The sequence below is a fragment of the Melospiza georgiana genome, chromosome Z, assembly GCF_028018845.1.
Source record: "Melospiza georgiana isolate bMelGeo1 chromosome Z, bMelGeo1.pri, whole genome shotgun sequence".
Classification (NCBI taxonomy): domain Eukaryota; kingdom Metazoa; phylum Chordata; class Aves; order Passeriformes; family Passerellidae; genus Melospiza; species Melospiza georgiana.
The window spans coordinates 30029276-30043606 of record NC_080465.1 but is presented as its reverse complement, the minus strand read 5'-3'; the positions used below and the strand labels follow the sequence as shown (position 1 = coordinate 30043606).

General features: G+C 46.1%; 1 protein-coding gene across 3 annotated transcripts in view; it reads right to left on the bottom strand.

Annotated features, from left to right (window-relative positions):
• The window catches only part of TLE1 (TLE family member 1, transcriptional corepressor), a 77161-nt gene extending 65055 nt beyond the window's left edge, over positions 1-12106 (bottom strand). For all 3 annotated transcript variants that reach the window (XM_058043272.1, XM_058043274.1, XM_058043275.1), the window contains exons 1-4: positions 11843-12106; positions 11158-11258; positions 9592-9655; positions 9453-9497 (exon numbers count right to left, since the gene is read on the bottom strand). In XM_058043272.1, the coding sequence (XP_057899255.1) occupies positions 9453-9497; positions 9592-9655; positions 11158-11258; positions 11843-11866 (234 nt within the window). In that variant the 5' untranslated portion in view covers positions 11867-12106. The remainder of the gene's footprint in view (positions 1-9452; positions 9498-9591; positions 9656-11157; positions 11259-11842) is intronic.
• Positions 12107-14331: the final 2225 nt, after the last annotated feature.

Here is a 14331-nt window from a genome sequence, read left to right as displayed (position 1 = left end):
CTTCAGAACTCACTTTACAGTGAATGGAAAAATGGACTGAAAAGTAAAAAGGACAGGGATAAAGGCCCATAGCATGCCTAGACAGGAACATAAAAGAAAAGGAAATAATGGGCCTTAGGAATGAAACTCTCGGTCACAGAGGATCAGAAGTTGAACATAAGTCAATAGCAGGCTGTTGCAGAAAAGGCTGCCACCGCAGTAAGCCGTATTCTGAGCAAGCCTTCTGTGCCACTCAGCAAGGCATTTCCTCCCCTGGAGTACTGTACTTCAGCTGGGCAACACCATTCAGAGAATGAACACTCGACTTCAGAGGTATGCAGCATGGTTCTGCAAGGCAGGGGAATGATTTGCTCTCCTTGTCCAGGGTGAAGAAAATGCATAGTAAAGAGCTGAAGTTACAACAGAAAAGACTGAAACTGTAACTCAAGAAGCACTTCAACAGCAAGGACATAAAAGCAATCTGTTACCTGAAGAGCTTGAGAGTTGCCACTGCTGTTGAAGTCTTTGCTAACAGATGGAACAAGCATCCTATCAGTAATGACATTGGTATAGCTGATCCTGCTAGGAGGACACAGGGAGGCACTAGGTCCCTGCTAATGACGTGATTCTAGAGCTCATATTTCAGTTTGAATAAACAACCTAAAAGGTTTCCATAGGTCTTGTTGAAAATTTTGCTTTTGTTTAACTGACAATTTATAGTCACCATCTGAGGTCACAGACAGCTAGACTAGTTTACTGTCTGAAAAGTAATGGCTGGAAAGCTTATAACCAGCCATTTTACAACAATAGAAATTTTACACCAACATTTTACAACAATAGAAATTCAGAATGACCTTACACCCTTGCACCTTAAAGAAAGATGAATGTTTTACCTTTTTTTTAAGCGAAACAAAAAGCTTTGTTGTAAATAGGAACTGTTGGAGCAAAAGTACAAAAGAATGATTTTTTTGTAAGTCATTTTTCCCAAGAAAGGATGAAAACCCTACACTTTCTTCCCAGCTTAATTCAAATTTCTATACTTGAAGTTGAGATAATCATGTCTTGAAGCAGAGAGCATGGCATTTCAAGGGGTTTAGAACACTTAAAAAACAAACTCATAAATAGGGAGATTTCCACAGATCATAAAACCCACCCAGTTTCAGACGTCCTTTCTTTTTCTTGAGCTAACAAAAGCGGGTTCTCATAGACTTAATGTCTTTTATCAAGATGCAGGTCAGCAAGCATACCCATTCCTGTTCCCATTCTCCAAAATGAAAGCTATCTTTTGTTTTTGCTTGCTAATCCATAGAAGACTTTAAAATGGCACAAGTAGAGATGGCAGCATTTTGTTCTCTAAATCAATTTTATCCTCAGCCATCAACTAGATGTTTCAGCACACAGAAAGATCAGTCCTTCCCTTCTAATTCAAAAATCCATACCACCACTGCCCTTGCAAACTGCTAAACAAGCAGTATTGGCAATGCACTTGTGTTCTGTAATATATTTACTGCAAATCCCAGCGGCTTGCCTCCTAATGCAGTTTTCTATTGTGTCTGTTCTTGTGTCAATACAGTGACTGGTCACCTTACAAGTAAGTTACTTGGACCAACAGTTTACACAAACATCAAAAAGCTTCAAGACAAAGAAAAAAAAAAAAAGACCAAACAGCAAAAAGAGAACATCCATGTTGCTGAAGGAGGGGGACAAAAAAAAAAAAAAATCCAAAAACCTAAACAAACTAAGAAGTCTTAAACCAAAACACAATTTAACCTCAGTTTTCTGTTTTATTATCACATAGCCAAAAAGGGTAGTTAGCTGTTCAGATCATGTGTGAAGTACAAAATACTTCCAGATAGACAGCCCTGACACAAAGTTTACCTAACACCCCTGAAAGAACTTAAATCTGTAATTTAATCATCGGTGCTACTTTGTTCACAAAGAACAAATGTTCTGAAGAACAAAAAGAAAAGGCAGGAGCAACTTTGCCAATCTCCGCTTAGCGACTAGACACTTCTAATACACTCTGCAATTTCTCATTAGACACTGAGTATTATCATTATAAAAAAATTCAGGGACACTCACCAAACACAATTTCCTGAACTGATTTCCCAATACTAGAAAGTGTTGGGAATTTAGCTGCTAGAGACTGGAAAAGTACAAAGCCGTGGCTAATTCCAAGTTCTGCACCTGCTAGATAGCGTGTCCTTGGGCCTAGCTGTAGTATAATAACAAATAGTGAAAGAGACATGAGAAAAGAGAGATGTAACCCCTAAGGAATGAGGAAGAGTTTATGGTATAGTTTAACCAATAGATTGCCTGGCTTACAGAATATTCATAAGCTTATTATTTGCTGTATAAGTGTTTGATGCTTTCTTCAATAAACTGGACCTGTGATGAGCCATCTGGTGTCCTAGTCTCCTTCTACAACAAGAAAGTGTATTTTATAAGTAGGCTTGCTAATAAGACTCAACACTCAAAACAAAAGAAACCCAAACAGCCCACCTGGATGCTGTCAAGATTCATATAAACCTATGGAAACAATATTAAAATCTCTAACTTGAAAATATAATCAAAATACTTTCAAGGGAAATTGGAATCAAAAAAGGCTTACAGCATTATTTGACAGGGTTGTAGCATTTAAATTTTTTGTTTTGTTGGAGGTTTTTGTTTGTTTGTGCAGCACTAGGGCTTCTTTCTTAAAAGAGACAACCTCAGGAAATAACTGATTTTTAAGTCTAACCTGATTTAACTAGAGTTCGGTTAAGATTAAACTCAATTTCAGCAAGCTCTAATCCACTTTTCAATCACCTCCAGCACTAAGCCAGAAACAGTTCACTAGTGGAGTTTCACAGGGGCCTTTGCAGCAATCTGTTTTACTAATATGATCAGCAGCACAGCCTGGAAAAGACAGCAAGTGGCAAGTAAGAAAACTTGCTCCATAAAAGGAATTACTCCATAAAAGAATTAGAAAGAAAGTAAACACAAAGGCTTCAAGGAAATAGAAATACATTATTTTATCCATAAGAAAGTAAAAGCAACAGCTAAAGAATTGCAAAGAGACCTTACAAGAGTAAATGTGCAATGAAACCATTGTACATAAACAAGTTTTACATACACTAGGAGTAGACATCCCTAGCCACGTAAAATGATGGTCCCTGAGCTTACAATTATCATTCATGGTAAGAACTCAAATGTGAAACGAGTCTCCAGCACTTTCATGGCAGTGAAAAGGAAAAACTGGGAAATTTTACTGAAAAAGAATAAAAATTAAAGTAAAACCCAAACAAAAACCATTCAGAAAACAGAAAAAGGTGATAATACAAATCTCTCATTCACCAGGATCCTGAGAGCTGCATATAGCTCTAGTTCCCGTTTTCAAAAGTCTAAGTTAAAAATTCAAAAAGGTTGAGTAAAAAGAAAGTGATCAAAGAAAGCTTCACAACTGTTTAAGCAGAGACTGCCCAACCTTAAAAGGAGTCAACACAGATGGGCTGCAAGAGATACACCACTTTGGCTCCAGTGAAAACACAGCGAGGCATCAACAGCTTCTGTCCTGAGAAGCAGTGACCATCTAATACAGTGGAAACCGGGTACAAAGCAAACAAAGGTGGGGGGTTGTCCTAAATCTGGAACAACTTTCTCCCCACAACAGCTCAGCAATAGTGTGAACACACTAGAAAGCAGTTTTGCGGAGGAGGGCTCTGGAGAACAAGTTGAATATGCATCAGCCCCACACTCATGTGCTGATGGAGGCTACACCTCATGTGAAGACACAGGAGAATGACTGTAACCAACTGGCTACAAACTGACTGAAACAATTCTCCTTTCTGTTCCCCTTGTTTGGCAAGAAGGAAGATGCTCGTAAACTGGAGCAAGTCTCTAAGTGCCACCAGTAAGATGATCAGGCAATCAGAACACACATCATACCAGGGAGCAAATATATTTGATCAGCTTCAGGAAGAAGGGGATTAATGGGTAGACAAGACCTCATTGCTGAAAAAGAAGTGATTATGGAGAGGACTATGTCAGCTCCTTCTCAGAGGTGCACAATAGAAGAACAAATGGCACACAATGGTTACCAGTGCGGAAAGGTAAACTCCCAGTTGGTGAAGGACAAAATTCTTCACAATAAGGGCAGGTCAAACACTAGAAAGTGTTGCCCTGACATGTCATGCAATATTACCTCCAAAAAACTGTTTTAGGTAGAAATTTGACACTTACAAGAACACAGATTGCAAATTCAGCTTGACTATGGGATCAACTTGCAAGAACTTCAAAAGTCGTAGCCTCCAAGTAACCATAAGGACTAATCTGTTAAACTAGTTGTTTTGACAATTAAATGCGGACAAAACTATGAATTCTCCCTGCCTTTATTTTTCCCCTTTCTGAGAGGAGCTGTGTAAGCAACTATTGTTCAAATACCTACACTTAAGAATCCAACTAATTGTGATGCTGAAAGTGACAATAGTAGTGTTTGACATAATTGCCATTAGATGTCCCTAAATCTTACCCCAAGTTGAAAGTTTCATTAGTTCCATTCAAAGCTGTCATCATGTTTAAAGTAGGTACTGTACAGTCTTCCGATAAGTGCCAGTTGATCCAAAATTGGTTAAAAAGGCTTTTACTGTATGCCAGTGGTGATCCATCAAGTCTAAAGGATCCTAATTTTCCATTTTGCATAGGAGATGGTGCATTTTTAGCACTTTGCTGCAAACACTCAAGTAGAGAGGGACAAAAGGCAATTCAGATGCTCAGCTTCATTTTGTATAACAACCAGCAGAAGGAGGAAAACCATTAAGCTTTCCCCACATAGTCTGTTGTGACAAAAGGATATTGCACATTTAGAAAGCATTTCCCCTCCTACTCTTCCCCCAACCCTGAAAGTTACCAGCACTTTTTTTCCTTCCCTCCAACTGAACAGACACACAAACTACAGCAACAGACGCTGCAATGCAAGGGAAATGTAACAATGTAGATGGTAGGAATAGTGTTCCTCACTCTGGCTCCTCAAGGAACCTGAAATCTGGTAGACTAAGTCTAAAATGAGAGATGATCAGACCCTATTTAACATATGTACAGTGTTTACACTCTGACACGCTTTTGAATTAAGTTCTATATGGAGCTGACATAATAGATGGTATCTGACAACATGGTTTTATGAAAGCCACATGGAGATGTACTTCACAGTGCCCTGAATCTGTCAGATAACTCCTTCACAATAATGTTGGCCTCAAGCTTGAAATATGGTTCAAAAGTCACGAAAGTTGAGGTAATTACTCGAGTCTTTTCTCCTCTTTAAAACTGGCAACTCTATTTGTGGTTGAACTAGCTAGGCTGCTGACACAACTGTACTCATTTAGAAACCAAATATTTGTAGAATAAGTACAATTTTTTCAGAGAAAAATACTGTCACAATCAAGCCTACCATTTTCTCTTTTAAATAAAAACAGTTTTTGCATGTCTTTTGTGGCTGTGCCAACTGTAAAATGTTCTTGAAACATTCACTGCACACCACCAAAACCTTAAGGAGTTTTTCATTCCAATAATTAAAATGTAGGAAAAAAAGAGGAAAATTAATTTATCTTTAAATCCCTTTCAACAGCAAAGCCATCCTACTCAAGAGCTGCAGAGAGCTAACTAAGCTCCTTAATTCCCTCCTGTTTAACCCTCTCCTGAAGACTGATGTTCTAATGAGATATCATTAGAAGACTTTGTCCTTTGCCATGAAGCATTAGAAATGATTCCACAGAACAGTCCAGGATAAAACAGACATGTAACTCCTGTACAACTGGTTAACACAATGCAGCTTTGGAGTTTGTATACTTTTCTACAACAGGCAAGCTACTGAATGACAGGTCTGCCTCCAGGCAGGTCACAGGGATCAAAAAGACCCACCCAAAGAGAAGGAAACCTTGCTGTAACTGTTGGGAGAGCAGAAACCCAGACGCTGCAGTAGTTTATAAGTCTAGCACTTGGTTCAGCACTGCTGAATTTTTTTTTTTTCCTGTGGCTGCCTGCCAATGAACAAAAGATAATCTTGCACCTAACCAATCCAGACATTAAATGCACAGGAAACCTTATCTTCTGACTTATGACAGAAGATGACAAGCAGAGATGGTGAAAATTAAAGACGGAGTGCCCTAGGAGCCAAGGGCAGGAACTCTAAGTACAGCAGGATTTTTAACACCCAACCAACTATTCATCTTGGCAATAGCAGCTGATTCATCTGCTTTGCCAGCCACAGATGTCACATTGGGGAAAATCTCACTTGGACAGCATAATGCAGAAAAGAAACTGAAGACCACACAATGTTCTTATTCATTCTATCGTGACACATATGAAAACAACATCTAAATCAAACCACATCCTACCTAAACAAATCCTCAGGTGGTTGTTTCTGTTTCAGATATGCAAAACTCGGTCAGTAACTACTCACCTTAAAATAATTTCTACGAACACAGTGTAGGTGTGTACATAAAACATGCTCTTAATAAAAAAAAAAAAAATCTCTGGAATTCCTAAATTAAAGTTTAAAAACCTATGCAGAAAAAGAAGGAAACAAACAAGACCAAATCTAAACCAGATACAAATATGGCAAAAAGATTATTTCCCGACCACTTTTCAGCCACCAGGTTGAAACGCAGCAGCACCTTGATTTAAGCACACATCATGCAGTTAAGCACTGCAAAGGGCCAAAGCTAGATTTGAGAGGGAAACCCTTCCGTGGCCATTCCTGGACATAAATACAACATATTCAAGTGAAAAGCTCTGCTGTTTGTGTATGCAAAGTTCACCTCAGTTAAGTCTGTTTATAACAACATTAAAGTCTTGACTAACTTTATTTTAGTTAAATTATAACAGATTATTAAATTAAACTAAGACAGAACTGCTGACACATATCCATCAGTACAAGAACTCAAACTCATTTACATGCAGGCTAACTGCAAGTACTTCATTTTATCTAAGTGACTGTACCTTAACAGTGATGTACACACCACACTCCATAAATAAGCTCTGCTGCAGTGTAATTTTGTTTTTCAAACAGCAGCCCAAGCAATCTGAAGAGTTTCACACAGAGAAAGTACAGCATCCAAACAGGAGGGAGACCTTAAAAATGTTAAAGCTTGTTCACTGGAAAGTTTCCCCATCACTGCATTTTCCAGTAACAAAGATGTTGTCAGAAATGACAATTTTTCGTGTCCCCTGATGATGCCTTGCTAGCATTTGGTTATAAGCCATAAAGCAGGAATAATTTCAGCCTGTCAGGAGTCTAGCTAATGCCCAGTTTCCCCCTAGAGAGAATTCCTGTCAAACGTAATGAGAGCTCCAAAGGCCCTTTCTACAACATAATGAGCACTTAGGCCATGCTGGTGATCAGCCAGCAAAAAGCATCAATTTGAGCCTGGCTACACCCTTGGGGGTAGACGTCACCAGTTAATAAGAATTATGATTACTATCTGTCAAAAGCCTCCTCAGAACTTATCGTTAGCAGTGGAAATTCAGAAGAATGTCATTGTTAGTTTTTTGGGGGGTTTTTTGTGTTGTTTTTTTTTTTTTTCTCTTGTTTTGGTTTCTTTCTTCCTGTAATCTAAGGCCACCTACATACTGAACTGCAACACCATTTGGCATCCTCACTGCAGGAATCTAAATCAATAGCCTTTAACATGAAGGTGCTACTTTTACCAGAAATTAGAATTACTTAACATGTAAAAGCACAGTATCTGAGACTCACATCCAGAGAAATGTATTTATACCTTCAAAAGAATATTATTTTCTTAACAGCACGCACAGAGCAAGTGTGCACTACTCTCCCCAGCTACAACTAACACAGATATAATGCTCTGTCATAAATCTTAAAAGCTTCCGAATTATAACCGCCTACTGGGTACATAATTCTAATTGCCACACATACAGGACATTAAACCTTTATACATATGTTAAGGTCAAAGTGGGAACCTTAGTTCTCACCCACTTTAATCCTGTGCGTTTAATTGATTTTACCTAAAGTTAATTCCTAGTACACTAACTGAAATCACACATTCTCTTCAAAGAGCTCCTGAAAATAACATTCATTTTGCAGCAAATGATTTTCCTATACAGATACTGGCATCCTCATAGGTTACAGTATGCCAAGAAATTGTTGAAGAAAAAAAAGTGAGGAAAAAAAATCTCAAAATCACAAAGCTATGAAAAGTCACCTCACAGAAAAACTGACATTCTTCTAAAACACAAGACACAAGAAAATTTGTTAGGTTACAGTACAGAACCAAGTCAAATACTAAGCTTGCTGTTCCATCTGGTTATTTGGTTCATTATTTTAAAAAAAAAGGTTGTCATAATGACTTCTTTTAATGGCATTTTAAATTGAAACAAGCAAAAACCCTCCAAACCCTAAAGAGTACCTACCCAGATTTGGAGCTAGAAAGCTATCATGGAATTACAATGCCACCCTACCAAATATGGCATTTTCAGGGGAAAACAAAACAAACAACAAAAAAAAAAAAAAATCAAAGAGTTCAGAGTTACAAAAGCAAAACTCAACTCCGTAATTCACTTGCTTAATGAATGTCTTTGAATATACTGAAGATCTGAAGCCTGAACTAATCAATTTCTTCGCTGTGCCCTAGCCGGTCAGCCATGCTCTTTAATTTAATGAAACAAGAGTTTTAGATGAAATAGCACATACACATCAAGAAAGAATTGTATTGTTGCACTTTGAAATGTGTCCAACTGTGCAACTTCATCTAATGATAATTTTTTTAAGAGGCCATCGATTTCTGAAAGACTTATTGTACTAGCATCTTGATGAAAAAGTGAATGTCAGCATATCTACAGAATACTTACACCCTGCCATTAATGCTTTATTTGGCAGACAATGACTACTCAATTGAGGGTCCTCTGGGCTGTGCAATCATTTAGCTTTTCTTCTCTTATGAGGTCCTTAGTGTCTTGTTCCAGTTCAATACTCTTTTTATTCACCATTATAGTGGCCATAAGTGTGAATTTTATGGGAACTTGCAAACTCAGTCATAACTAGAGCTTTCCAAGTCACTAATCTCTTCATACCTTTACAAGGCAGGGATTTGAGTAACTATGACTACATATGCTACACAGACATGGGACCAGTTCTACATGTCAGCACCTCTACCAGTAACAAAACAAACAAACAAAGAAAAACCCAACCCAAAAAATCCTCAAATTTATAAGTTACTGAACTGCATTTTTAAAACCACAGATACAAGATCTTTCCTATTTATGCCCAAGTCTTTCAGAACCAGTACCAAAAAAGGTATTGCTGCTTAACCTAATCTACACCTCATCTGACAGGAGGTAAGCAAAGGTCTACTAATCAGGCTACAAATCAGGCTATTGATTCAGACACCATACCATCATCTGAGCACCAACAGCACAGCTGTATTTAAATGCATCAGACAGATTGCAGATTTTGCAGCTTAGAAAACAAAATGTCTTACCTGTTTGTGCATTTCAATGTTTAATCCATACGACATTTCATAGTACTGCAAATAAATGAACATACATTATTTTCTTAAACTGACTTACATTGTATTAGGAGATATTTACTGAAACAGAGATAAAAACAAATATACTTACCATCACATAATGCCTCTGCATTTCTGTCTTTTCGCTTGCCAGTTTCTCACATTCCAATTTAAGGCTACAAAACAGATCATGTTTTAATATAACACATCGTTATTTTGGCATCTACCCTCCCTATTTGTATTTTGACAGAAGCTGCAAATTAAAAAAAACTCATAAACTGACTTTCATCATAGAAAGACTTAATCATACTTGAAATAAAAAGGCCAAAGAAGAAATTTAAAGAACATTTCACGGGTGCTGTATGAGGCCTGAACTGTCTACAGAACCTAAACATATCGACTCTTCATACTTTGACAAAGAGCTGCTATTAAGTGCTGCAACTTACAAGTTAGAATAGGGTCTGAATTTCCTGTAAGTACCTCTCAGGAGTAAAAAGATAAAAATAGAGGCATTTCTTTCTATACAGCATTTAGTAAATGACTGCCAAGTTACACCACTCACATTTACAATTATAACTTGAGTATAATTCTTACCTTAAATACATTCTAGCAAATGTTACCTTGCCCAGTGCTTGAAAACTGGTAATTCTGACTATCATTTACTGGCAAGTTTCTTTTCATAAACAAAAGTTAAGTTGCATTTGCACGTCTCATCAAAAACTGTGATATAATTCTGATTACTTTCACTGAGCCTCAATGTTTCCTTTTCTATCAAACTGATTTTTTTAATGATACTTGCAAGCATCCTATGGAACAGTTAGCGTGCAAGCAGTACTTTTCACTCACAACTACAAAGCCACATGTTTAGAGTTTACATTGTATTTCTTAACCAATAAATGGCTTAAGCAAGTAAAGACTACAGTATCATAGGTAAAGGAAGAGGAAGCATAACTAGAACCAAGCAATTTCTGACTGGAAAACCCGTAAAGCTTTTACTTCACTCCAAATGTTTCAGGTGCACATTAGTACAAAATCAGTGAAGGTTAATGATCCTCGACACCAGATGACCAGAATCAAAAAGAACCTGTACCCTAAATCTCTGAAAGGACCTCAGCAGCAAGCACACACCCACAAAGAACTTCTGAAGGACAGAGCAGCAACGAGGAGTGCATCCCACAACTTCCATGGATTATGGTAAACTTTGTGTTACTAATCTGAGTACTTGTGTGTTTTCACCGTCCTCCCTGGCTCTTAACCACAGGACGCTGGAATTTTATTAATTTTTGCATTAACACCACACACAAATGAGCAAACATGAAAAGTAACCTCCTTAACGGGCTGTGCCACAGAAATGGCGCAGGTTTTCCCGGGACACACTGAAGTGACCCATACACACATACGGGTTCCCAAGACACACTGCACTTGTCCGAACGCGCAGAGGCGCCGAACGCTCCGGTTCGGGCAGTTCAGGTGCCCGGGGCAGGGCTGCGTCCCAGGGCTGGCGCACCCGGAAGCCGCGCCGGGCCCGCACCGGGGCTGCCCGCGCTCCCCCGGTCCCTCGGCGGGGCTCTCCGCGAGCCGCACGCCACCGCCTGGGCGCGCCCGTTCGCTGCAGCCCCCGCCCGCGCTGCTCCGGGCCCCGCAGCGCCTGCTCCCGGGGCGGCCCGCCGGCGCTCACCTGTGGTACTGCGCCTGGAGGAACTGGAACTCCTCTTTGATGCGGTCCAGCGACTCCGGGATGGTGAATTTGAAAGGCTGGCCCGCAGCCTGGTGCGGGGTCTGGCGCGGCGGCGGCACGGGAGAAAGATGCACGTTCAGACACTGCGCGGCCGCCCCGCGGGCAAGAGGAGGGGACGCTGTCCATCGCGGCCGGGCCGGAGGGATGGAGAGAGCGCCCGGCCCGGCCCGTTCCCGCCCCGGGGCGCTGCGCACTTGTTACCCACCTTCCCGTCCCTCATCTGCAGTGGGGCCGAGGTTAACCGCGCTCCGGCTCCGACCCACCCGCTCATGCCGCCGCCGTCTACACGAAAGCGGGAAGTGCCGGCTCCTCCCGCCGACCCCCGCCGCGGCGGCACAGCCAGCCCCATTCTGTGCTCGGCGGATGCTGCCCGGCCCGGCGGCGACCCCCCGCCGTCCTGCCCAAGGCGAGTAAGTTGCCCACGCAACAAAAGTACTGGGAGCCGCTCCGGCAGGCAGGACGAGCCGCTCGATCCCGGAGAGAATTAACTTGTGAGGGCGCCTTCCTCTCCCTCCCCCCCTGCCCCCCAGCTCCAGCCGAGCAAGCGAGCGGAGCTGCGCTCCGCAACGCCCTGCCCTCGCCCCGCGCACCGCGCCCGCGGAGCGGCGGCCCGAGCCGTACTTACGGGGTGCCGGCTCTGGGGGAACATGGCTCCGGCCGCGGCGGGTCTCCCTCGCAGCGCGGCTCTCGCGGCGAGACTCCCCGCCCTGCCCCGGCTTCACACCCGGTGCGCCCAGGGGACAGGAGCGTCGACACCCGCCGACCGCCTTCCCTCCGCCGCCGCGGGCAGCAGCGGGGCGAGGCGCGGCTCAGTGCCCCCGCCGCGGGGACATTCCCCAGCCGCGGCGTCCTTTGTTGCTGTTGTTCCAAGGAGGGCTGAAGGTGGCCGGGAAAGGCGTACGGGCCGCGCTTGGGACGGTCACCAGCGCCCCGTTTAAATCTTTCGGCTGCGCTTCGACCGGCGGGCGGCGCCCGCAAGGCCCGGGCGCGGCGGGACGGGACCCGACGGGGCGCAGCCGGGAGGCCACAGCCGCCCCTCAGAGGCGGCGAATAATCCCCTTCACGGACTCGCAAGTGGTCGATGCGATTGTAAGGCCGGAAATCCCAGGCGGAGGAGACTCCTCTCTCCTCTTCTGCCCCTTGTCAAAAGGGGAAAATCCAGCCGGAGGGAGGGGATCGCAGTGTCCGCGGCCGCACCGTCGCAAGCCGAGGGGGGCGAAAGAAAGTCTCCAGCAGGGACGCGTTGCTCGCAGGCGTCGGCGCAGGGGCCAAACCACCGGCAAGACACAGAGCGATGAACAAGGGAGGAAGGCAGGAGGAGGAGGAAGGAGGCGGGCGGGGGCTCTTGCACAGCCGTCGCCGATCGGAGCAGCTCCAATAGCACATGCACGAAACGCTGGAGGGCAGAGGAAAGGGTACCACACACGCAGCACAGACTCTTCCGTTAGTTGCAGAGAAGTCCCCAGGACAAAAGGAAAGCAAACCCCTCAAGATGCTCGCTGACCTTAGCGTCCAGGCAACCAGCCCCGTTGGGGAAGATTTAAAAAAAATAAAATAGAGATGAAAGCGTCCGTGTGAGGTTTAAATCAGACGGGAAGCTCCTTCGTGCAACAGCACCACTACAGCCTCTTACAGGCGGGCGCGGATCTGGGAGCTGCGCGTCTCACCAGAGACCTCCAAGCGCGATACATCGCGGCGACATCAGCAGCATCATCCTCATCCTCGCTCTCCTCCGCGGTGGCCCGCCGCTCCTCGTCGACCCGGGATATAAAGTTCCCCCCAGCTGAAAAATCCGAACCCGAGCGCAAGGGAGCACCACCGGCTTCCTCTGCCCCGTCCCCTCCGCACCGGCCAAGGGCAAGGGGGAGCCGAGGCGGCGGCCTGGCGGGCGGCGCTCGGCGGGACCTGAGCGCGGCTGCGGCCGAGCTGGACACGCCGCGCTCGCCCGCGCCGCTTACATTAGCACGCGGTTTCACACTCCGCCGGCTAACCAGCCGCGCGGCCCCGCCCACGCCGCCGCGCGGGGGGGCGCCCGCCCAATCGCCGGCCCCGGCGCCAACGTGGGCCCGTGACGCGCCGCGGCCCCGCGAGCCAATGGCACGCGCCGCAGTCGCGCCGCCTCTCGGCTTTGGCTGGGGAGCGTTTGTGTGGCGGAGCGGCGCGAGCGCTCGCAGCCGGCCAATGGGAGCGCGCGGAGCGCGCGGCGCCGCGGGGGGGCGGGGAAGGTCGGCGGGAAGGAGAGCGGGAGGCCGAGCTGTCAATCAAAGTAACGTGGGGTCCGCGCGGGCGGGCGGGCGGGGCTGCGGCGGCGGGCGCGCGGCGCCTGCGCGCGACCCCTCTGCCTCCGCCGGGGCTGCCGGGCGGCCCCGTCCGGCAGCGGCCCCTCACACACCGCACACCGCACAGGGCACACCGCACAGCCCCGTCCGGCAGCGGCCCCTCACACACCGCACACCGCACAGGGCACACCGCGCAGCCCCGTCCGGCACAGGCAGCGGCCCCGCACACACCGCACACCGCACAGGGCACACCGCACAGCCCCGTCCGGCACAGGCAGCGGCCCCGCACACACCGCACACTGCACACCGCACCGCACACACCGCACAGGGCACACCGCACAGCCCCGTCCGGCACAGGCAGCGGCCCCGCACACACCGCACACCGCACAGGGCACACCGCACAGCCCCGTCCGGCACAGGCAGCGGCCCCGCACACACGGCACACCGCACAGGGCACACCGCACAGCCCCGTCCGGCACAGGCAGCAGCCCCGCACACACCGCACACCGCACAGGGCACACCGCACAGCCCCGTCCGGCACAGGCAGCGGCCCCGCACACACCGCACACCGCACAGGGCACACCGCACAGCCCCGTCCGGCACAGGCAGCGGCCCCGCACACACCGCACACCGCACCGCACACCACACTGCACAGGGCACACCGCACAGGGCACACCGCACCCCGCACAGGGCACACCGCACCGCACAGGACACCCCGCACAGGGCACACTGCACAGGGCACACCGCACCGCACCCCGCACAGGGCACACCGCACAGGGCACACCTCACCCCGCACAGGGCACACCGCACCCCGCACAGGGCACACCGCACAGGG